We start from the raw sequence: 22783 nt of genomic DNA, 5'->3' as shown, positions 1-22783 counted from the left end.
GAGATCGTAATACTTACCAATAAATCCTAGCTGGGAGAACTCAAGAATCATCCAATCTTGGGACTGTTTAGCAGCAAAGTTTCTTATACCTTGAATATAATCAGGTTTAGCTATAATGTCATCTTCCAACTGGGGAAAAAAAAAAGAGCAACAAAAAAAGAGGAGGCAAGTGGTGGTTTTATTGCTGTCAGTCACTGTAAGTGACAACCACATTGCATTTGACTGCTGTATAGTGTGCATTGAAGCTGGGCCAAACTACAGTGGATTGCTATTTAGCTTCTACTTATATCTCTGTTTCAGTATCATTCATTAAACACTTCTTTACAGGAGGAATCACAACACCATGAGTGCTTCTCCCTTTTCGAGAAAGGAGGACTCCCTACCTTGAAGAGATCTCACTTAGAAAAAAAAATGACGCAAAAAGAAGTTAAGGAAGAAGACAGTAGACACTTTGTACTCAAGTTGTATAGCACTGATAAGCAGCAAGAGCAAATTGTTTGAAAAGCAAGGTGTGTAAAGCAGATGGTTAAATGCTTTCCCAAATAGCCTAGGCAGATTAAAAGGTGACTGAGAGGAACCATGGATGATTACTGAGACAGCAGTAGAAAGCAAGTTGTTTCAGGGAATACAAGTGATGAAAGAAGGAACGTGCTGTGAATCCCACTGAAGGACAGCGTAAAGGCTGAGACTGAATACAGCAGTAGAGCCAGCTACAGGATACATGGAAAAGGAGACAGACATCCATCAAGGAAATGGGAAATGCGTTGGCTGCATTTTTGTATGGCTTTCAGAGAAGAATGTGGGATCTGAAAAACCAGAAGCTGTTCCTATTACTAAAGCTGAGGATAATGAATCCAAACAAGGAGTTTAGAGGTACTGACACAAAAGAAAGAAATGAATTCCAGAGATAATTAAGGAGCAAGTAATTCAGGGCTTGAATTTGGTATGGGTGTGAAAAACACAGGAAGAGGAGGCTAAACCTTCAGGAAAATGTTTGGGTGCAGTGTTGATCCAACTGCTGTACTTCCTTGGCTTTGGGGTTTGCCTGGTGACACTGGAATCTGGTTCAGAAAGCTAAACAGGTAGAAAATGAATGCTATGAGGGGGAAAAAAAAAAGCAGCATGATTTCCTGCTGGTTTTGTGTCCCAAACTGGCTCAGCACAGAGTCAGCAGCAAGAGCTTCAGAAGGCCCAGAGCTTTCAGCTGAATTTGGCCATTACTACGAGAGTAGGGATGGTGGGGCAGAAACGTGTTGTCAACGGTGAGCCCAGGAAGAAGTAGAATTAATTTTGAAAACAAGATTAAGAGATCTGTTCTGACACAGCTTTTGCTGATGGTAAGGTAACAAAAAAGAGATAGATGGAGACAGAACAGATCGAGATGCATGCTTCTTAGCAGATTCTGAAATACGGGAATTGAGCTGATGTGATAGCTATGCAGAACAGAACAACAACAACAACAACAAAAACCATGACATCAACTTACAAGAAATCTTGCATAAAATCAAATGAGCTAAGAGGACTATCCAGTAATAATTAGCTAGATGTAAAAGGAGAGGAGCAAGGAATCAGAGAGTTTCAGAGAATCCTTAAAAAGAAATTCAGGGCCACCCAAAAAAGGACAGAAGGCAGAAAGAGGAGTATTTAAAAAACCTAGTGATACCACCATATGAAGAAACACCAGAAGAAAGCATATAATGGTAAAGATGAAAAATACAGAGACTCTGATGCAAAATGAGCGTGAATATCATTATGAGCTGAAAATAGTTTTGCATATTGAGAAATCTGAAACAGTCTTTTCTGAAGGTGACAGTTAAAAGTGAATATTGGAGAATGTACATTGATATACTATGTAGCACAGGCCATAAAATGTTTATTTACCCTTTACTGAGCCCTGTAATTTGTGTCCAGCTAAAGCACATCTTGAAGAGCATTTGCTGTTGCTTAGAGATTTCAGTATAAGTTCTTTTTCATTAGATTATACTATGTGTAGTTATCCCAAATGTTTAGTATGTAGTACCCAAATACTAATTTGAATTTTTCTGGCTTCAGCTTACATAGAAGACAGGCAAAGTGGAAGAGATGGTTCAATAGAAGAGATGAGATGACTTGGGGGATTTATTATCTTTTTTCAAAGATTATGTTTGATCAGTAGGTAAGGTTCATCCACAGTGATTGAAGCCTGTTGGCTTCAATGGACTTCACAAAGTTTAAATCCTGGTTCAGCAGTATTTACGTGTTTATTCAGCAAAGATCTTGCCTGACTCATGACATCAACTAATCTGTAGACATCAAAACTAATTACGTATGCTTATCTTCTTTCAAAATTCACAAGTTAATAGCAGTCACTAAATGATAGTATTACTGACAAAATAGTAAATAATGCCTAAGCTAGTTCAAGTTTTCCCTAAGATTATTGAAGTAAATCTTTGTACCGGGCTGGGGAAAAGGATTTTTAAGTTATTTGCTTTCCATTAATACAAGGTTTCCAAATGGAGGAAGATCATAGCTAACTTTATAGCAGCATGTGTTCCTTCTTTTCACTTGTACTCTACAGAGTACTTTTGGGGCAGACCAGCATCTGTGCTACAAAAACAGCTGCAGACTGAACACACAAAGAAGTGGATATACTAGGTAGCGGTATGAGGAAAGCACAGATTTAAAAAAAAACTCTGAATGCAGCCAAAAATACCACCAGATCATCACAATCCAGACTTTGCTCCAGATAATACAGTTCAGTTCTTCTATAATGTCTCAGATAAGAAAACGTATTCTCAAATTTCTTCAAAAATACCAATACATAAGTAAGTCATTTCCATGCAAACATGAATGCTTGGAGAACTTTATAATAGAAAGGGACATTAAGTGTCTGGCAGCCTACATAACATTTCCTATGCCTTAATGCTCTACCGCACTTAGTAAACTTAGGTAGAATTCTTAAAAATGTTAGAAAGTCACAGGAAAAAACTTAATTTTCCAGTAAACCTTAACTGTTCAATAGACACCATTTTTCTCTGTCCACCTGTCTTCTGAGTGCCTATGCCAAATTTGAGAACAGAACATAGACCCCTGAGTAGCGTTTGTGTTAAACGCTGATGAGAAATGTAGAAGATGCCTGCTCTTGTGCTTTTCTCTTCTGCTTCTGGGAATCTTGTGATATATTTATGTGATACAGAGCCTGAGGCCTGCTGGAGGAGAACCAGGAAAACTTAAGAACTAAGCAAAATACTGTTCTGAGCTTTTTTAAAAATACTGTTGACATTCACAAGCTACATGAGCTTTTATAGATCTGTTCTGTTATTGAGCAGTCATAAATTTTGGAGTCTTTAGCAGTGATTATCATCTTTGTGGAGTGCAAATCAGCACAAACCTAGAATGACGGGTAAACCTAAACCTGGATGCATGGAGATCTTCTTAAAGTCTAACTCCCTAAATCTTCTGGAGAACTTAGGATCTGCACCAACTTGCAGTTTAACCTTTTCTCCAGTATCACTTTACTGGTATATTTCCCTACCTGTAAAGTTTTTTTTGGTTCATTGTGATCTGAGCTGTAACCTGGATCTACCACCACTATTCTGTCTTGCTGCATTAAGTGAAAACACATTAAACTCTGACTTTCTTAACCTATTCAAATAAGGGTTTCATGCTTCAGTTATCTTGTTATTCAACCTCACAGGCTGGTTTTAATCAAACAGTACCTGGATGCGAGATTATTATAAGCACAGAAATATGTGGGTGCATGTAAAGAGCACAGGCAAAATACACAGAAAATTATAATAGATTCCTGTTTTTATTGAGGCATTTGAAACAAAATTGCCAAAGCTAATAATCTGTACAGATGTATGGCAGCTACTTAATGATAATGTAAACATACCTGTAAATAAAATCTTCCCTTTGGTTGGGCATATAGCATTAAAAAGCTGTAATCCAAATTCTGTTTGGTTCTCCACCTAAATATAAGCAGCAAATTCTGATAAGGTTTTTGAGGGGGTTGCAAGAATTATTTCTATAATAAAAGCATTTCTAATGCTCTACAGTAAAATTGCAAGGTTGAGTGTTCTAACTCATTTTTAAGTGAATATAAATTCCTCTACAATCAGTTTAAACATTTGTAAATAATTCCCATAAAAGTTATCATAAACTAAGCAAAAAAATGTTATTTGTATCAATGTAACCTGAAACAAAATGTCTAACAAGTATATTCATGCTAAATGACTTAAAGATTCTACTCAATATATTATGAACAGCCAGCAGAGATCAACACACAATGATTATCTAAAGATCAAAAATGAAGTGCTTTTTACTGATGAACAACAAAGAAGCAGGTTGATAAACTTTCCAGGTTTAAATGTAAATACACATTTTTCCCTACAAAGTACAGTCTTTCATTTTATCTGACGATGAAGCTGGTGTTTGATAATCAATACTAAAGGACTCCAGAGCAATTTATCATTACTTAAGTAACATAAAAGTGTATTCAAATCTAATAATACCTGAAACTTAAGTATAAGTATGTAAACATGTTTATGCTCTAAAAGATATACTACAATAAACATGCATACATGTACTCCCTGATCTCCTCCAACCTGAACTCCAGTACTGCAGCTTCTCCACTGCATTGCTGGGGTAGCTTCTGGTATTAGTTATTGTTAAATGAAAGAAAATTACTGTCCTCCAATAAATAAATTTTGTTAGGTTATAATCTGCCTCAGTGAATCTGGGAGACATGAACGAATGAAATCACCAGCTAGGATATATTATTAACAGTAGTATAAAAAGTCCATGATCACCAGAAGTTAGGTCATTAAACTCATAGTAGTTGTTATCAGTCAGGTAAGGGGCCCTGTAGGGTTTCCGTTGTGTGTTCACAGAACCTCTCCCTTTCTGTCATATGAAAGATTCTTCTATTTTTATCTTTATGACCAGATAATCTAGCCTATGGCCTCTTGGCATTACCCATCTGGTTACCTAGAGTACCTAAAGTCAAGACCTAAAGGAGAAGCCTTGGCTGTCACCCTGAAATTGACATGCAGCATAGCTTTTCTCAAGTTCCGCTTGTGTAATAACTTTTTTTAAAGTACACTTGAGGTCCATTCGCTCTAAAATACAGAACCATTATCAGCTCAGTGTTGACATTTGCCAAATTTTCAATTTTATAGTCTTAGCAAAAGTTCTTAGCTTTTATGCAGCTATCTCACCTTACTCTGTCCTCTGGATCTCCAAACATTTGCTTCAGGTTGGAAAGATCTGGATAATAAGAAGCAGGAGGAGAAATAACCTCTAGGACTCCAGACTGGATTTCTCTGGGGAAGCTGTGAAGAGAAGCTTAGTGAGACCCCATTCCTCAAAACGATTTTTGAAGGCAATCACAAAAGCTCCCCAGGGTTAGGCCTGCTCCTCCATAAATGGAATTCACAACTCTAGCAAAGAAATGAAGTCACATAGGTTAGGAAACCAAGAAGGAGTCTTTGTCAACCATCAGAACAGACATGACAGTAACTCACTGAAGTCTCAGAAAACACTGAAGAGAAGGGTGTCTCAGAAATCCTGCCCCTCCTGCATTTACAGATACTCGTAATCCTGATACGGTTGCCAAAATGCAGCAGTAATTCACAACCAAATCCACTATCTAGAACTACACACAACTGTTCCCCCTTGCACAAGAGCACCTAGCATTCTTACACTTGCTCTAACTCTAATGCTGTATTCTAGCATATGGTATGGGGAATCTGGTCCTAGTCTCTGCTTCAAAGATTAAGTTTTCCATTTAAAAAGTAATTTAAAAAAATGTGCAATCAATTTTAGCAGCCAAACCTGGAAGCCGAATCTCTCCCTTTCCCCAAAATATGCTAAAAATCAAAACAAAACACTTCAGTTTTTAATAGGTACAGGATCACTGAAATAAGGAGTTTTCAGAACAGTGTTCCCCATTTCCTATGATTGATGAGAAAAAAGCTTCTTTCAGTCAGCTGCACTTCAGGGCCATTAGCCTTATCTGTTTTGTGACTGTTACCCACACTATAGCTTTTCTCCGAAAGCAGCTTTTGTTAGATAAAATAAATCTACCAATAAGTGTGTTTTTTTCCCCAAACATTTTAATTCAATAGTTGTTCCTCTCAAGCTGCTCTAAGGTTTTTTAACATGCACGTGATGCTATGTACACCTATGGGAAAGAATGATAAAAGCAAGCAAAACTGCAGTGAGAACCAGGCCTTCGTTTGACAGCTCTTATATTAATTTGGCATGGCAAAGAATACCCATCTCATGTAACCCATTATATAATAGTATTTGACATTACAAATATTATCCCACTGCTGTCCAAAGTCCATTGCCTCCATGAAAAAGAGGCAAATGAGGAAACAAAGACACCTAGGAAACATAACAGACACCAGAATACACTGCAGGGCTGTGAAGTCCATGGGGACCTAACACATGTAGTCTCAGGTGCCTTGAATTGCATCATTAATTTTGTGGTGAAAAGACTTAGGTTCAAGTAAATATTTATCAGAGGCTTAAGCTGAGACCTGGTCTGATTAGTTAATGTGTATTTATGAAATTATAACAGGAAAATAAACTGATATACATGCTTCTGTTCTGAATTTCAGTGTGTTACAATACACATAATAAGAGTGCACCTTTGCCTCATTTCTTAGCAGCTTCCTTTCAGGATGGGAGAGTTGAAGTTTATTGTTGAAATGCTCTAATTCTTCACATATAAGTTCAAAATCTGTTTGCTGGCTGTTGTAGTCTATATACTCTATAGGACTTACCTGTTTTTAACACTTTCTGCAACACTGTTAACATACTCTGCATTCACCTAAAGAAAAGAAGGGGGGGTTCATTTCAAGTCACCCATTTTTGTATTAAGCAGTATTTTGTGGGGAATATTTATATGTAAACACTTCATTTTTATTCTCTAATTCTTTTAATTGCAAACAAAAGCAATAGGTTATAACAGCATTTCTACTAAAGGACACGATGGGGTTTTCGAGCCAACTGAACTTTCAATGTAGTTGAAAGCAAACTGAACTATCTCCAGCTATGGTTTCTGCATTTTGTTTTTTCACTGCTTCTGCAGGAAGACAAGCATTTTCTGCATAAAATTCTGTCCTACAGCTTTCAGTTATGCCAGAAAAGCACGGTCATATAACTGTCAGTAAAAAGTGCTGTTTCAGGTTACTCATCCAAAAATCACAAGGGAGGCCTGAGGCTGCTGAGAAAAGTCACCGAAGCAAAATTTTCTAAACTAGCAATACTTAAAAGTTTGATTTAGAGTTTCTTCCTAATATAACAGACTTAGGGCTCTTGGTCTGGGAATTTTGAGGACATACTTATTCAGTGCTGCTGTTTCATAAAAGTAACAGTTTTAGTGTGCAAAACACATCTCTTAATTATACTAAAGAGTGCTAAGTTTTATGGGTGTGATTTCCAAAGCAATATAACACCTTTCTTAGCAGTTAGGATCTTTTATTTTTAATGCACACAAATAATCATTAGCAGCTATATTTTGAATTTGTAATAATTAAAAATGATGTGAAGTGGTAAGTAAAGAGCTGCGATAAGAAAAACTACCAACAGCTTTTGAACTCCCTTTCAGTCAATAAGTTACGCTGACTTAACTCATGATGTAAACGTTTAACTTGATCTTCTGTAACTTTATGGGAAAAAGGAAGGTCTAATTTCATGATCAACGAACACACCTGCCCTACTCTCATAATAAAATGTTCTTATCACCTCTCGTTATCAACCTGCTCTAATTTACTGCATGGCTGAGAAATCGAAGCTGCAGGAATGTGACTTCGGGAAAGGGAGAAAGGGAAGAGACTGATTCTTAAAACAGGAGTTTAATCCTAAATTGGCTGAAATGGACTATTACTACAACCAAAGCTATAGAAGTGCTAGGTTAGGACTATCAACATTCAGAAGGAAGTATTCAGAAGTTAACCCTTAAAGAACTCTCTGAAGCCCGGTAATGGGTTTATCTGAATGGCAGCTAGGCAAACCTCATCATTGCAAGGGCTTTATATTGGGAAATACAAGCTGTAAAATAAGTTCAGCTCCTGAAAATTATGCTGAAGAGGAACTACAGTCAGTAAAATTAGGCCTATTTATTGTTGTGACCCAAACTGAAAAATGAAGTCAAGACCTAACTTGATAAAGTGAACTATGCTCTGTTTGACAGTATTATAGCTGCAAGAGCTGCTCTATGTGATGACTGAACTAAAAAAGCAAACTTTAACTGTTAATGAATACATGCATGAAATTTAATGCTGTTTATGGAAGGACAAAGAAATATGAGCAATAAATATCAAGTCTGAATAACTGCACTCTTTTTACCTGCAAGTAGCTATCACTAGCTAACTCCCTTCTGTAGCTTTTTTTCCAATGTGATCAAGACATTTTGGAATGAGAAAAAAAAATCATTTACCCCTAATATTCTATCTTGACTATTGTTTACTTTCCCAAATGTTGAACCATTTAAGGCTTTGAACAGTTTTCTTTTTCACAACCCATGGCAATACACAGGCAAAAGGCAAGGCTCCAGCATGTCAAGGTACTTTGCAAGATAAGATGATATCAAAACGGCAGATAAATAATCTGAACTCTGGTTAGGCTGAATAGGTTTACTTTTTTTTTCAGTTCTATGGAACTTTTCTGTGGAGGATTTACATTTCATTCTTGAAGCAGAATACTTTGAGAGATAAATAAGGAGTTCATATTTATTTGAAAACCTGACTGCAACAGCTGTGTAAACGTCATATGACTTTTTACCCTTTGATCATCTGAGTTACAGGGTTTTTTCCAGATATGAACACTGAAGCACTAACTGCTCAGTATCTCCTTCAAACTTAAACAAATCCTTCCCAAAGGTGTAGCTAGCAGTATTTTGCAGTGTCTCCTACACTATTACACTAAGACATAAGTATCTATATTGTCTTTCTATCAGCATACTGCACTTTTCCACACAAACTTACCTCTGCTATAAAGACGATTATCAGGCAGTCATTCTTTTCCTCTTCAGAAAGTTCGTACAGTAGGGAATGCAGTGTACTTATCAGATAATGTTGTTTTTCCCTTTTCACAGTAGGAATACCCATCACCAGTGAGACTGCAAAGAAAGAAGTCCGCAAACCACATAACTTTAAGTCAGGTAAAGGGAAACTGAAACTACATTTTAATTTTTATTTGATGTGACTGACAGACTTAGTGACAGTTAATATTCCTATAGCACTGTGACAGCATTTGCTTTGCTACCTGGAAGGTGAGATACCTCCAGCTAAGTTTAGGTTAGAGACACCTGTGTTTCTGTTAGAAGCACCAGGTCTACACTGTGTAGACTAAACATTTGAGAACTTAGAGATATTAGGAGATATTACTACCTCTGGCAAACACATAGGTATCTTCTGTTGAAAGTAAGTATTGCAAAAGTGCTAGCTCTTGGTATGGAGTTGGAGATCTGTGTTGTAAGAGTTAAACCAATCCTGCTCTAATGAGCAAGTGCTCACAGGAGGTGAGTGCCATATATCTCAGAAAGAAATCCAACTCAAAAAACCTTTCTGAGCAGTCTAATTGATGTGAATCAATGGCTTTGACATAATAATAATAAAAAAGGAGCTTAGACATTATCAAGAAGAAATGAACTAAGATTGCCCCTGGCAGAGACTCCACTAGTAGCAAACCTATGCTGTATTACATCATTAGATTGTAAACAGGTTCTCGCTTTTTCCATTGGTATGATCATTGCCTAAACCAGGGACCTAATCCAGCTCAGTAAACCTGTGGAATTCTTAGTCTTTACAGATGACTGCTATTCACAAAATCTCGTGGGGCTGGTAAGGAAGCAACAGATTTTGAAGGAGTAGCTGCCGTTCATCATCCATGCCAGTGTCAGCTCAAAATGCCAGCACTCCAGCATTCATTCCCAGCACATAACCTGCTAAACTATTGGGGGTTTGTTTGGTTTTACACACTTGAGATCAATTTGTAAATAGCGGTCTTGCTATTGTGATTTTAATGTATGAATAAATGGAAATTAAACATGGAGCATTCTTTCATTACTTATTACTTTTCTTCCTTCCTCCTTCCTTCCCCCCGTCCCCCCTTGCTTGTGAATGTATTTGGGTTTCTGAGGGTCTTTTGCAAATCATTTTGCTGACAACCTCTGGTCTTTTTCAGACTGACAGATCTATGGGCACTCCAGTAAGAACTCCAGCACTAGGTCACATTGCTACAATTGCTACACATTGCTGCAGAAAGTTATCCATTCTCATGGGCATGGCCAAGTTGCCTTTTCAGTTAAGCCAAAAACGCTGCCAATGTTTCTTTATATGAAATCACCCTGGAGAAGAGTCATAATTTCAACAAAACACAAACCCCAGCAAAATGGTTGATGAGTTCCTTATTATTGCTTATGAAAGTTCTTTTTAACTATCACATGAGAGTTAGAAGATGTAACTGTATATTTTGTATTAGATTTCACTAGAATTCATTATGATTTGTGCAGGTGTTAGCTGATTTTGCATGTGGATGAAAAGGTTACACTGAAGATTTATTAGTATCTTTTAAAGGATCTCATCACCTTTCCATTTGCTTCTAACTTTAGCAAACCGAGTACATTATAAATTCTTCTTGGCTTCCTCATTCATGTTCATTTTAGAGGAAAAAATGTCAGCTAATGCATCTTAGCCATATGAATATATGAATAAAACCAGTATTGTTTTCTCAATTATGACTATTTTTTGTTGATACTTAAAAACATTTATCAGAATACTTCAGGGTAGAAACTTGAAATTGGGAGGGGTGTGGTAGAAGTCCTTTTGCCATCCCCATTAAAATCCATTCATTTTGGCAACATTGTAAAGTTCAGGGGAAAACCCACTCCAAACTTTGAGTATGCTTCATTGTTAGAACTTAGTATATAATATAAACACATAGAAAATATAAGCCAAACTTTATATCCTACCTCCGGTTCTCTGTTGGCCAAAAATAACATTTGGGAAAACAGCATCTTCATATTCTCGAAGGTGAGGGAGATAGTAGTACATGTTTATAAGATGCACGGGGAGTTTTCTGGTGAAGTTTAACGCTTTCCACTTCATATCATCTTAAAGAAATAACAAACACACATATAAAGAGCCAGCAATGAACCTTATTATTTCAATTGTTTTGCTAAACTGAATACTATCAGATTACCACACATAGTGGTAATCAGTCAGAACTGTTCCTCTGCAGTGATTCTGTATCATATGTTACTCTCCTCTGCTAATAAACTGAGAATGGCCCAGTACAACCCCCGTGCCCCAGGCGATGGTGCAGAGCTCCCTGTGCCTGAACAGTTGTAGGATTGAGCCATCCTGAAACACAGTGAGCAGTTATTTTAAAAGCAATGGGAAAAAATATCTTTTTAAATTGAAGGAACACAGATTCTTAATTACTTAACAAACTTTCTTAATTACTTAACAAACTTAAATGGTTCCCCTAAAATATAACACACGGTGGTCTCAGGGCTCAAACAGAAGTTCTCAGGTTTTAAAATATCCTACAGCAAAAAGGACAACCAGATCTAGGCCTTTAGAAACTATGTGAAAAGCAAAAGACCGTAGTAGTTGAAAGTAAGGAATATTTTTTCTCTACTATTTTAAAACAAAGATTAAAATAATGAGAATATTTATTCATGTTGAAATAACTCAAGCGTGACCTTATAAAAATAATCTTATTTTTTTTATATAAGCCATATAAACCCCAGATACCATTTATATTATTTATTAATACCATTAATTTAATAATTTATTTATTAATTTATATTTAATAATGTATCATTTATTAGTATCATTTATATTATCACTAATTTATCTTCCTTGCTATAAACATTACTGAACGTTCCAGTGGTGGTAAAAATTCATCAAATGAATCTAATAAAAAACTTGGAAAAGTTAATTCTAAAATAATTATAAAATCAGTTGTGCTTAATGTAATAGGGGCAGAGATGATGCGCACCATGCAATTTTAACAAAGGTATTTGAATGGATTAAAATGAAGACTATATTTACAAATGTCCTGTTTCAGCAGTAGCAGTCATTTTTCTCCTTCTTAGTAGCTGGTGCAGTGCTGTGGTTTTTTGAGTCTGAGAAAAATGCTGATAACACCAATGTTTAAGTTGTAGCTCTTACTCTGATGAAGGACTTTTCAGTCTCTTATGCTTTGCCATGAGAGGCATGAGATGCTGGGAGGAAGCAGAGACAGAACACCTGGCCAAAACTAGCCAAAGAGATATTCCATACCACAGCACATCAGGCCCAGTATATAAAAGGGGGGGAGTTACTCAGAAGGCCTAGATCGCTGCTTGGGTTGGGCTGGGTATCGGTCGGCGGGTGGTGCGTGGTTGTATTCTCTCCCCTTGTTATATTCCTTCTCATAACTATTCTTGGTGGCAGCAGTAGTAGTTTGTGTTATACCTTAGTTACTGGACTGTTCTTATCTCAACCCGTGGGAGTTATATTCTTTCAAATCTCCTCCCCATCCCTCCGGGAGCGAAATAACAGGGAAAGTGATTGAGCCACTGCGTGGTTCTGAGTTACCAGCTGCGCTTAAACCACGACAGTTCTTTTTGGCACCTAACGTGGGGCTCGAAGGCTTGAGATAATGACAGATCTGACCAGAGTGTGTCTAATTGTATCTATGATAAGCATTCATTGTTCGGATTAATTATCACTTATTACGATGTTGATTTATTTGCTCTCAGAGTTGTTGCGCTTGGTCTCAGAGTTTCAGCATGTCATATCTTACTTGCAGTCAGTGTTTGCTGTTTTAACATTTATCACCTGGGGGGCCTGGCCTAAGGTTCTTGTTTCGCTGTACTTCATGCTAATGACTTGTAATACAATAGATTCATTGATCATGAAACTGATCTATTATGCGTTCTCAGTGTGGTCATCACCTCTATACTTTGGGAGGCATATAATGGGAATTTTTAGCAATTAAACATATTTTTTTCCTTCTCAGAGTGCCAAACCATGAAAGAGACATTCCCTCACACCCTCCGCTCCCTCTGTAAATCCTCCAGGCTATTTACAGCAGCATTTGAGAATTCTAAAGGTTTTGAATATCCTCTAGATACCTTTGAAACTTGCCTGCTTCTTTTGCAGGGAATTGGCATGTTGACGCAAATACTGCATGTGTTTTTGCCTACGGCCATACCACCCTGAGAACACCTGATCTCGTCTGATCTCGGAAGCTAAGCAGGGTCAGGCTCAGTTAGTACTTGGGTGGGAGACTTCCTGGGAATCCCGAGCGCTGTAGGCTTTTTTTTCAAAGGACTGTCATGGTTTAAGCCCAGCCGGTAACTCAGAACCACACAGCCACTCACTCACTCCCCCTCTTCTTCCCCCCTCCTCCCGGAAGGATGGGGAGGAGAATTGAATGACTGCATCTCCCACAGGATAAGAACAGTCCAGTAACTAAGGTGCAACACAAAACCACTACTGCTACCACCAATAATAATAATGATAAGGGAAATAACAAGGGGAGAGAATATAAAACTAAAAGGGGAAAATAAAACAATAAACAAAAGTGATGCACAATACAATTGCTCATCAACTGCTGAGCACTACCCAGCCCAACTCAAGCAGTGACCTTGGCCTTCCGGGTAACTCCCCCCAGTTTATACACTGGGCATGACGTGCTGTGGTATGGAATACCCCTTTGGTTAGTTCAAGTCAGGTGTTCTGTCTCTGCTTCCTCTGGTTTCTTGTGCCCCTCCTTACTGGCAGAGCATGAGAGACTGAAAAGCTCTTGTTCAGAGTAAGCACTACTGAGCAGCAATAAAACAACAGTGTGTTATCAGCATTGTTCTCCGACTAAAGTGAAAAAGACAGCACTGCACCAGCTACTAGGAAGGAGAAAAATAACTGTTACAGCTGAAACCAGGACAACAAAGAATAGCAAATGGTCTTTCTCATCAAGAAAACAGCTTGGAAACAAAACTGAAGATCACTTCAGACTTTATTTACCAGCTAAGGCTAAATCTTGCTTTCCTGCCACAGGCAGCATATGGCTCTTGCACTAGAATTTTATCTGTCATTCTCTCTTGCTGGCTTTTTCTACATCCTACTAGCTACTGCAACATGTGGGTCTTCATGTCCCCAGTGAAAAATACACCTCCTATGGATTTATCTATGGTAATTCATACTTCAACGGGTGTCTCCTCCAGACACTTTATCTGTTGTACAAAGACACTGGTGCTAGGGCATTGCTGATACCAGAACACTGCCTCAACTAGTTTTAGCCAACAAAATCACGTTGACAGCCTATCTTGCAAGTAGTTTATTAATAATCTGATGGAAATGTGAATGCTTGTAAGTGATGCCAATTAAAAGAAAATCTCTGAGGAGGGTTCTCCAATTTTATTTGGTTTTAGACAGACGCCAACATGCAGTTAAGTTTACTCTAGTGACCTGGCTTCTTCCCATGGTTTAATTAAACTTCTTTTTTATTTAAAAATATATTAGGTCCTTGCCTTACAGATTGTTGTACATCCCCATCTATCTGATCTATCTCTACATTGTAGTGGCATACAGTAGCTTAGACTGTTTGATTCTGTCCTCTAAAAGAAGTGATATAGTAGTGCAGGATCTGCCTTCTTCCCTTTTAGCTCGAAGAGCTACTTCCCTGGGGAGAGGAGGAAAAGTAGAAGGGGCATCTCTGTGCTTGTTGTGAGGCATTCCACAACACCCCTGCCTTCTAAAAGAGTCTAGATGTTACTGAAAACTACTTTTTAAAAATTCTTATTTGCATTCTGTACAGTGGTCTGGTATCAGATTAAAACAGGGAATTAACCAGGACTTTTAGAGGGGAAGAAGGAACAAGGTGCTTTCCTAACTTGTGTAGTCAGCTTTGTTTCTTAGACTGTTCTTCCCTGTCTCTTTTTGTCTGTTTATTCAATATTAATTCAGTGGGACTGTTCAGATGCATCTAAACAAATCCTTGAGTGTTGGCAGGGTTGTGGTCTTACAAGGTTTAGAATACAGACCATGTTGTCAGCCACCAGTCAGCCCACATACTGTGCACATAGGCAGTATCTAGCCAGCAAGACCTCATGGGGCTTCTCAGCTCCTGGATTCAGGCAAGCACTCAGCTGTATGTGGTCTGTATGCCTGCTGAGATGAGACTGTGCACCCACCACACACACCTTAGTGCCTGGGGTCCACTGGCAGGATGGGAGAGCACTCATGGCCAAGAAGGGCCCCCACAAATGTCACTCCACCTAGACAGGAGGGACACCAGGACTGTGGAACATCTGAAGAGGTGTACCTGCCTTCCAGGTTAGACACAGCCCTATTATTTATGAGGGTGTAGTGGCATAGTAGGAGCTGTTAAAAAGAGCTTATTCAGTGCTCTGTAGTTGACAGTAAAAGAGGGATAAGCATTGTAAGAAACTCGATTAGCAATATGTACAGCTTTGCCATTATGACCGCACCGCAATCTATTGTGTCCCCTTTTTTCCCCCTCATTTGGTTACTAACTGATTCTATTTAAAGAGGGGCTACAGATTACTTCCCCAACCTTTTAAAAAAGTAGATACTTCTATCTAATGCTAATATAATCAAATCAATGATTTTCCTCCCCACACTCATGATAAAGAAACAGAGTCATAGAAACATGAATGCACAAAACTTTGAACAGTTAATAATGTACATTTTTATACATACAAACCTGTATGATTTGTTGTCAAGTTCATTCTTTTTGCAACTACACGTTTAATTTCATCTAAGGCACTGCTCAGTTCCTGTGATCTTTTCTTATTCTCCTTTTCAGCATACAATAGTCTTTGCTGAAGTTCCAGAAACTGGTTTTGGTACATGTTCACGTCATTTTCTGCAATGAGAACATAGTATCTTTACAAAGTGGTGAACTATATGATGGAATAAAGAGAAAGTTTAAGAATAGGAGACAGTCTAGAAGAAGACATGACCAGCAATGTGTAAACAATAATAAAAGAGGCCACTCAAAATTTAGCCATGGAATGAAGAAGTCTGGAAGAGTATTAAGAAGCAGTTTATAGACTACAGCTGGGGAAAGGCTTGCAACAGAAGAAAAGAACAATATGACATCTATAATAAGGAAAAAGTCAGTGGAAGACTATGAGGTGCAGGGGAAGATGCTTTCCAGTAAAGCCAACAACATTCTTCACTAAGTGACAAATCTTGATGACCTTTGTCACACTGAAGGGTGTCATAATTTAATGGTTTATCTTATGTATAAAACACTACTAAGATTAAAGTGCAGATATCCTCATCTATGAATAAAAAAGTGTCTGAAGTATATTAAGAACTATTAGTAAAGATGGTTATTTGAACTCCTGGATATATTTAAAAAGCAAGTTCATTGATGACACTAAGCTGGGAGGAGTGGCTGACACACCAGCAGGCTGTGCTGCCATCCAGAGAGACCTGGACAGGCTGGAGAGTTGGGCGGGGAGAAACTTGATGAAATTCAACAAGGGCAAGTGTAGAGTCTTGCATCTGGGGAGGAACAACCCCATGTACCAGTACAGGTTGGGGGTTGACCTGCTGGAAAGTAGTGAAGGGGAAAGGGACCTGGGGGTCCTGGTGCATAGGAGGATGACCATGAGCCAGCAATGTGCCCTTGTGGCCAAGAAGGCCAATGGCCTCCTAGGGTGCATTAGAAAGGGTGTGGTTAGTAGGTCAAGAGAGGTTCTCCTCCCCCTCTACTCTGCCCTGGTGAGGCCCCATCTGGAATATTGTGTCCAGTTCTGGGCCCCTCAGTTCAAGAAGGACAGGGAATTGCTTGAAAGAGTCCAGCGCAGAGCCACAAAGATGATTAAGGGAGTGGAGCATCTCCCTTATGAGGAGAGGCTGAGGGAGCTGGGTTTCTTTAGCTTGGAGAAGAGGAGACTGAGGGGTGACCTCATCAATGTTTACAAATATGTAAAGGGTGAGTGTCAGGATGATGGAGCTAGGCTTTTCTCAGTGATGTCCAGTGATAGGACAAGGGGCAATGGGTGTAAACTGGAGCATAAGAGATTCCATGTGAACATCAGGAAAAACTTCTTTACTGTGAGAGTGACAGAGCACTGGAACAGGTTGCCCAGGGGGGTTGTGGAGTCTCCTACGTTGGAGATATTCAAGGCCCGGCTGGACAAGTTCCTGTGTGATGTACTCTAGGTTACCCTGCTCTTGCAGAGGAGTTGGACTAGATGAGCTTTTGAGGTCCCTTCCAACCCTTGGGATTCTGTGATTCTGTAATTAGAGAATAAGTGAAACTGCTTTGCATTGAATGATCCCTTCATAATATATAGCCCACCTTTGATTAAATACTCTAGAATTGTATCAATATTAGAAACACTGTGCTCTCAGTCATGGTTATCAGACCTTCTGCTGTTCTGCATAGTATTCTAGGATAACATCAATCTTTTGTTTGTAGAATAGCTTTCCTAAGAAGCCAATATTGTCAGAACTTCTCAAGTTATTAACAGATGATGCACAAGACTTATACCTGTCAGTGCCTCCACTGCCTCATTGCCACATGAATAAAAGATTGTTAGACATATTAAAATGAATATAATAAGGCAACACTTCAGTAATGTCACCTGCTTTGCAATAGGAAGTAAAGAAAGTAGAGAGCAGAAGGGGACTTCTATTTCATTTTGAAGTGTTTTATCATGATGCTTATTTTGTTTATTTTGTTTTACTTTGGTTTTGTTTGGGTATTTTGTTGGTTTTTTGTTTGTTTGTTTGTTGTTGGGGTTTTTTTTGTGGGTTTTTTTCATTAAATGCTGTTATTTGGACACTTCTCCCATTCTATCTATGGACTGTGCCAAGTCCCATCTGTGGCAGGACTAATTTTCTAGGACCCACCATTGTCTCTCAGCAAAAGTGAATTCCTGGGAATTCTAGCATATAAAAGAGACTAAGTGCAAAATGAGAAGGTAACACAAATTGGTGAGGATTTGCAGAGGCATTTCAAACTGGAATTAATTTTTATTTTGGACAAATGCTTGTGGTTCTTCTTTTTTTAATTTACAATAAACACAAGTCCTTAATTTAATCAATAAATGTGTGGTTGGAAAACCCTGAAATTTAAACCATCTAAGAAGAAAGTAGTTTTAAAAAGAAGTGAACATGTGATCTGTATTATTATTATTGGTTTCATTAAATTATAAAGTGTGTTTAATAAAATAACTATAAAATGAATGTTTCCTAAAATTTTCTGACAGTCTTAAAAATGTTTTACTTGCAAGAAACGCATTCCTATCTAGGAGCATTCTCTACTGTGCACCTATGAATGCAAATTTAACGTTTGTAAAAGGAGGGAAAAACTGGATTATTTCAGCTGCATGCAACAAGAAAGTTCTACATTACTGAAGTAGGCTTCCCTAAAAAATAGTTGGAGAATAAATAAATAAAGGAAGGTCCAATGCAATGCAGAGTGCATCTTTTAAAAGCTTCAGGGGAAAGGTTAAAATAGATTTCCAACACAAATCTTTCAGGAGGCATCAAGCTGCAGAGCTAGAACCCAAACAAGCTAAATTATTGGAGCATGTAAGGAAGATCCCTTTCATCAACTACTATGTAGGAATATAATTTATTGGTTTATGCTTTTCTTTTGCAGCTGTTTCTAATGCTATAGTCCAACCTTTATTTTTTTGCTTTAGAATGCATATGAATAAAACAGCAACAGAAGGCTTAAGCTGATTTAGGTGACTGACAGACATTAATCATACTGTTTTCATAGCAAGAAAGTGATTCCAAATAGGGCATCAATACAAATAAATATGGCAGAGATTTAACTTGCCATTCCAAGACAAATTCAGAGGTAATAGCTAAAGCTATAGTAAGAGATGTGCATTTTTTTTTACATTCCAATTACCTTTATTAGGAGTTAGATAATATGAAGTGCCAAGAAAAAGTGGAGGTTTAACCTGCAGTAAAGTTCCATGTGCTCTTGGGAAGATGCAAACAACAAAGAGTAAAGTGTTGTCCCATTGACACTTCCAGCACTGTAACAATGTAAGATTTTACTAAATCAAACTAAACTTCCCGTTGGTACAACTACATTATAAGAGAATCAGTGAAGAAATTGCACATGAATAATAGTAGACTCTCTCTTTACAATTCTTTCAGCTATCCAGTGTCAGTGTGATTCAAAACTGTCAGTGTCACTACTGGACTGACATTTTTGCAACCACCAAGTACCTGTAGTTTTATTTGCTTACTTATCGATAAGCCTACCAAAATAGTCATAGATGCCTCTGACAAATAAAAGGTCAAGACTCTGTTGTCACTCAGTGCACCCAAAGAAGCTGGTATTTGTAAATGGTCTTATCTACTTCTTCAGGCGAGAAAACGGAAGCCACATTTTTGAGACTTTCGGAATTGAAGCCTCTGATCCGTTACTAGAACAAGACTCTTAGTAATCGCTTATCTTACTCAATTCTAACAGCTGGGGGAACAAGGGCTGGACAGAAGGAACACAGCATTCACTCATCCTTAGTGAAGACTGAGTTTGTTATTATAAACATATATAATTCAAAATAAAACATGAAACATTCCAAGTGTTAGAGCCTATGTAAATGAGCAATATTAACTATTAGTAAAACTTTGGCAAAAAATGTGTGTTTGGACAGCAGTACTGAACTTCTTATGTTTTGCTGTGCAGTAAGGTACTGTCATGAACAGTATTCATTACTGATATAATTGTAGCAAGCTAAGAAGATAGAATTAGAAGCATTATGAAGCTAAATACTCTAAATGCTTAATTGGTCATTAAGTTAAATGGATTTGTATGTTTGTGGAAAGTGTTGCTCAAAGTATCTAAGGATCTGCACAGAACTAGACCACTGGCTTCCAGTAGCTTGCTTGGAAATAAGCAGACAGGGTGCTTTCGCAAACATAGCTCACTCTGGCAAGGAGGGACAGGAGAAAAGAGCTTCATGTATCATGAAATACTGTCTGTCCACAGTGATAGCCTGACTTGGCAACACCTTAGCTACCAGTGGTTCTATCAGCAACAGGGAGTGTCAGGATAAAACTGGAAAAAAGCAAGATGAGGACTTATGGCAAAACTACAGAAAGTTAATGACAATAAAAGGTGAGGTGAAGATGAATCACTCTGCCAGGTTAAGGAAACCTACCAGGAAATGTCCATGGGGTTACGCTGGCTACAAACCAGGAGAGTTAAAAAAAAACCAAAATAAACCAACCACCAAACAGACACAGCAATAGTATTCAAAACTTTTGCAACGAGTTATCAGCTCTACTACAGCATTTCAGCTGTTTGCTACACATTGCCATAGATACTTATGGCTACTGTAATTCTAAGATGGCAATACTTAAAATGGTTTTAAATGCAATCTTGTTTTACCTCCTAATAGATACATATATATATATATATATAACTTTATGCACCAGGAAATGAAACTGTTTAGAGACAATACCAATCTCTGAAGTAAATACTCATTCTGAAAGTTAACCAATTATTTCTCTTCGCTCTATGCACAAGTACTTCCTATTATCATATCCTATTATCATAAATGCTTCCAGTTTTATTAGCAGTTGATTTCTGGCAATATCTAAGAGTGTCTAAGGAACAATTCATTACTATCTCCTCCTAGCATTCAAAGAAAAAAGAAAATAAAAGGAAATCTGGGAGTGGCAGAAAGGAGAGAACAAAACACCCTAAAAACTAGCAGTGACTCTGGTTCCTGTTTCTTGATTACAAGCCACACTGCTTATCATACCTGGAGACACTTTCTTTTAGAAACTGAACTTTGGTTAATGCCCGCCTTAAAAGAAACTATATAAGCACGGTAACTGCAAAAGATCTTGTCATACTCTGCACTTTGAACCACTGCTTGCTGTTCAGGTTAATGAAGCATGTTAAACCACTGACACGTGCATTGCATTAATAACTGTGGCAGGCTATTATCTTCCCATAACTGATCTAAAATACAGAGACCTCACTAAATCTTGTTATATGCTGCAAGCTTGGGTTTTGTTCTCTCAGAGTAAGGAGGAAAAGAAAATTCCCCAAACAATGCCTCTGTCTTAGTTCAGAACAGCCAGTTCTTATGCAAACATTTACCATTCAACAATGTGCTAAAGTCTAAGGGTATTTAAGCACCTTTCCAGGTTAAAGACACCTTCCTGAATTTGTGTATTTATTTTTTTTCTTGGTAGCATTACAGCACAGAATTATTTGTAACTCCCAACAGGTTAGAGGCAGCCAAGAAAATCTATCGAAAATACAAAAGCTGCTTTACCTGCACTGGGTATATTCACTCATTATGTTTAATGTTCATCAGAACTGGGGTGGCTTCAATGGTTGAGCTTTAAGAGTAGGACACTGTATGTCTTAATGCAAATCTTACATCTTCAGAAGCCTCTGAAGTCAGTCAGTGCTCAGGTTGGTTTATTTTACACAGCTGAAAAGGGAAGGTTAAGTGAGCAGATTGAGAAGCTTCTAATTGTTCCCACTCATCTGTCCTGTCCATGCTCTGATGGCAACTGAGCTGCAGAGCCTATTGCTATGGCGAATGGTGAAGGCTGTAAGTAGGAGGCGAAAGATTGATTTCAGCCAGACACAATTCTCAGCCGGATGGCTGAAACATGGCCTGGCCATGACACAGTAGTATCAAATGTGCAGACTCAGGAAGCCAAAGCACAGTGCAGTGAAGACTGTCTCACCAGGTTTTTACAGCCCTCAATGAAGGCGTCCACGCAAGCAGAGGAACCAGGAAGCAGTATGTTCTGCCAGTGCACCTACTTGTCTTTGACAGTATCCACATCAGGAGCTTCAAGATAGTGGAGGCCAGAGGAGGGACGCTGCATTAACCCAGTGACATCAAAGAAAAGCAGCGTGACAGCAGTTTCAGGGGTAGAAATACGGGTTCCTCTGTGCCCATATAGAGGATATATTAGGAATAGAATTAGAATTGCTTTGCAGCATTAAAATGAACCAACAAATACCTTACAAAGTTAAAGGCAGGTCAAAGTTAATAACTGAGTTTAAAACACATTCAATCATATAACAAACATGGACTTGCTATTGGGTTTGGCATAGAAGGCTTTTTACTGAAGGATTTACATACTTTATTTTACTGAATATACATAAGCAAACTTGTCTCACAGCAAATACAACTTAAGTTCTAATGATATGTTCTTAAATGTTGACCAACAATCCTCATTTTAGATCCGAGTCTTTTCCTATATTAGAATGTAGTGAAAAGTGATCTCAAAACATTCAGTCAGAACATCACTGTTTCCTATATAACGCTGCTTTCCTATATAAGCAATAGCGTTAAGTGAGAAAATACATAAATTAAATGGATATTGCATGGTGTTTGCCCATAAGTGGTATATCTCAGTTTTAACATAGCGATGTTAGTAATGTGATATGAGTTCTTAATAGCAGTGGAAAATTCTCATTTAAATATGGCCTTTATCAGAAAAATACTCATTCACTTCAAGCAATGGTTATTGCTTCATTCTGATTAGTTTTTAAAATATTTTCACTGTTCTGCCTGATGTAGCAACAATCACTTATTTATACACACTTATAATTAAAGACCTAGCCACTAACTAAATTATGTCTGGATAAAACTGTTCCTCAAGACTCTGTGTGCAACATTAGAGAAGTGTGAAGGTCATATGTTTGCACTTGCTTAAGTACAGGTTGTGACGAGATGCTGCACAGCAAACAAAGAGAGGTCCGAAATGTTCCCTATCCCTTTCTCTACAAAAACCAACAGTAGCTAGTCTCATCT

At 38.0% G+C, this 22783-nt stretch overlaps 1 protein-coding gene across 2 annotated transcripts in view; it reads right to left on the bottom strand.

Moving 5' to 3' along the window:
• The window catches only part of MGAT4D (MGAT4 family member D), a 38574-nt gene that overhangs the window by 10928 nt on the left and 4863 nt on the right, over positions 1 to 22783 (bottom strand). Inside the window, exons 1-8 of one of the 2 annotated variants that reach the window (XM_080631145.1) lie at positions 21784 to 21858; positions 15712 to 15873; positions 10964 to 11104; positions 8976 to 9109; positions 6771 to 6817; positions 5199 to 5312; positions 3875 to 3950; positions 18 to 129 (exon numbers count right to left, since the gene is read on the bottom strand). In XM_080631145.1, the coding sequence (XP_080487271.1) occupies positions 18 to 129; positions 3875 to 3950; positions 5199 to 5312; positions 6771 to 6817; positions 8976 to 9109; positions 10964 to 11104; positions 15712 to 15873; positions 21784 to 21805 (808 nt within the window). In that variant the 5' untranslated portion in view covers positions 21806 to 21858. Of the gene's footprint in view, positions 1 to 17; positions 130 to 3874; positions 3951 to 5198; positions 5313 to 6770; positions 6818 to 8975; positions 9110 to 10963; positions 11105 to 15711; positions 15874 to 21783; positions 21859 to 22783 lie in introns of those variants that run through there. The other variant, XM_080631144.1, reaches the window with a different exon arrangement.

This window comes from Psittacula echo (genome assembly GCF_963264785.1).
Source record: "Psittacula echo genome assembly, chromosome: 1".
In the NCBI taxonomy this organism is placed as follows: domain Eukaryota; kingdom Metazoa; phylum Chordata; class Aves; order Psittaciformes; family Psittacidae; genus Psittacula; species Psittacula echo.
Note: the sequence above shows the minus strand (reverse complement) of the source record. Positions and strands in the feature narration are given on the sequence as shown.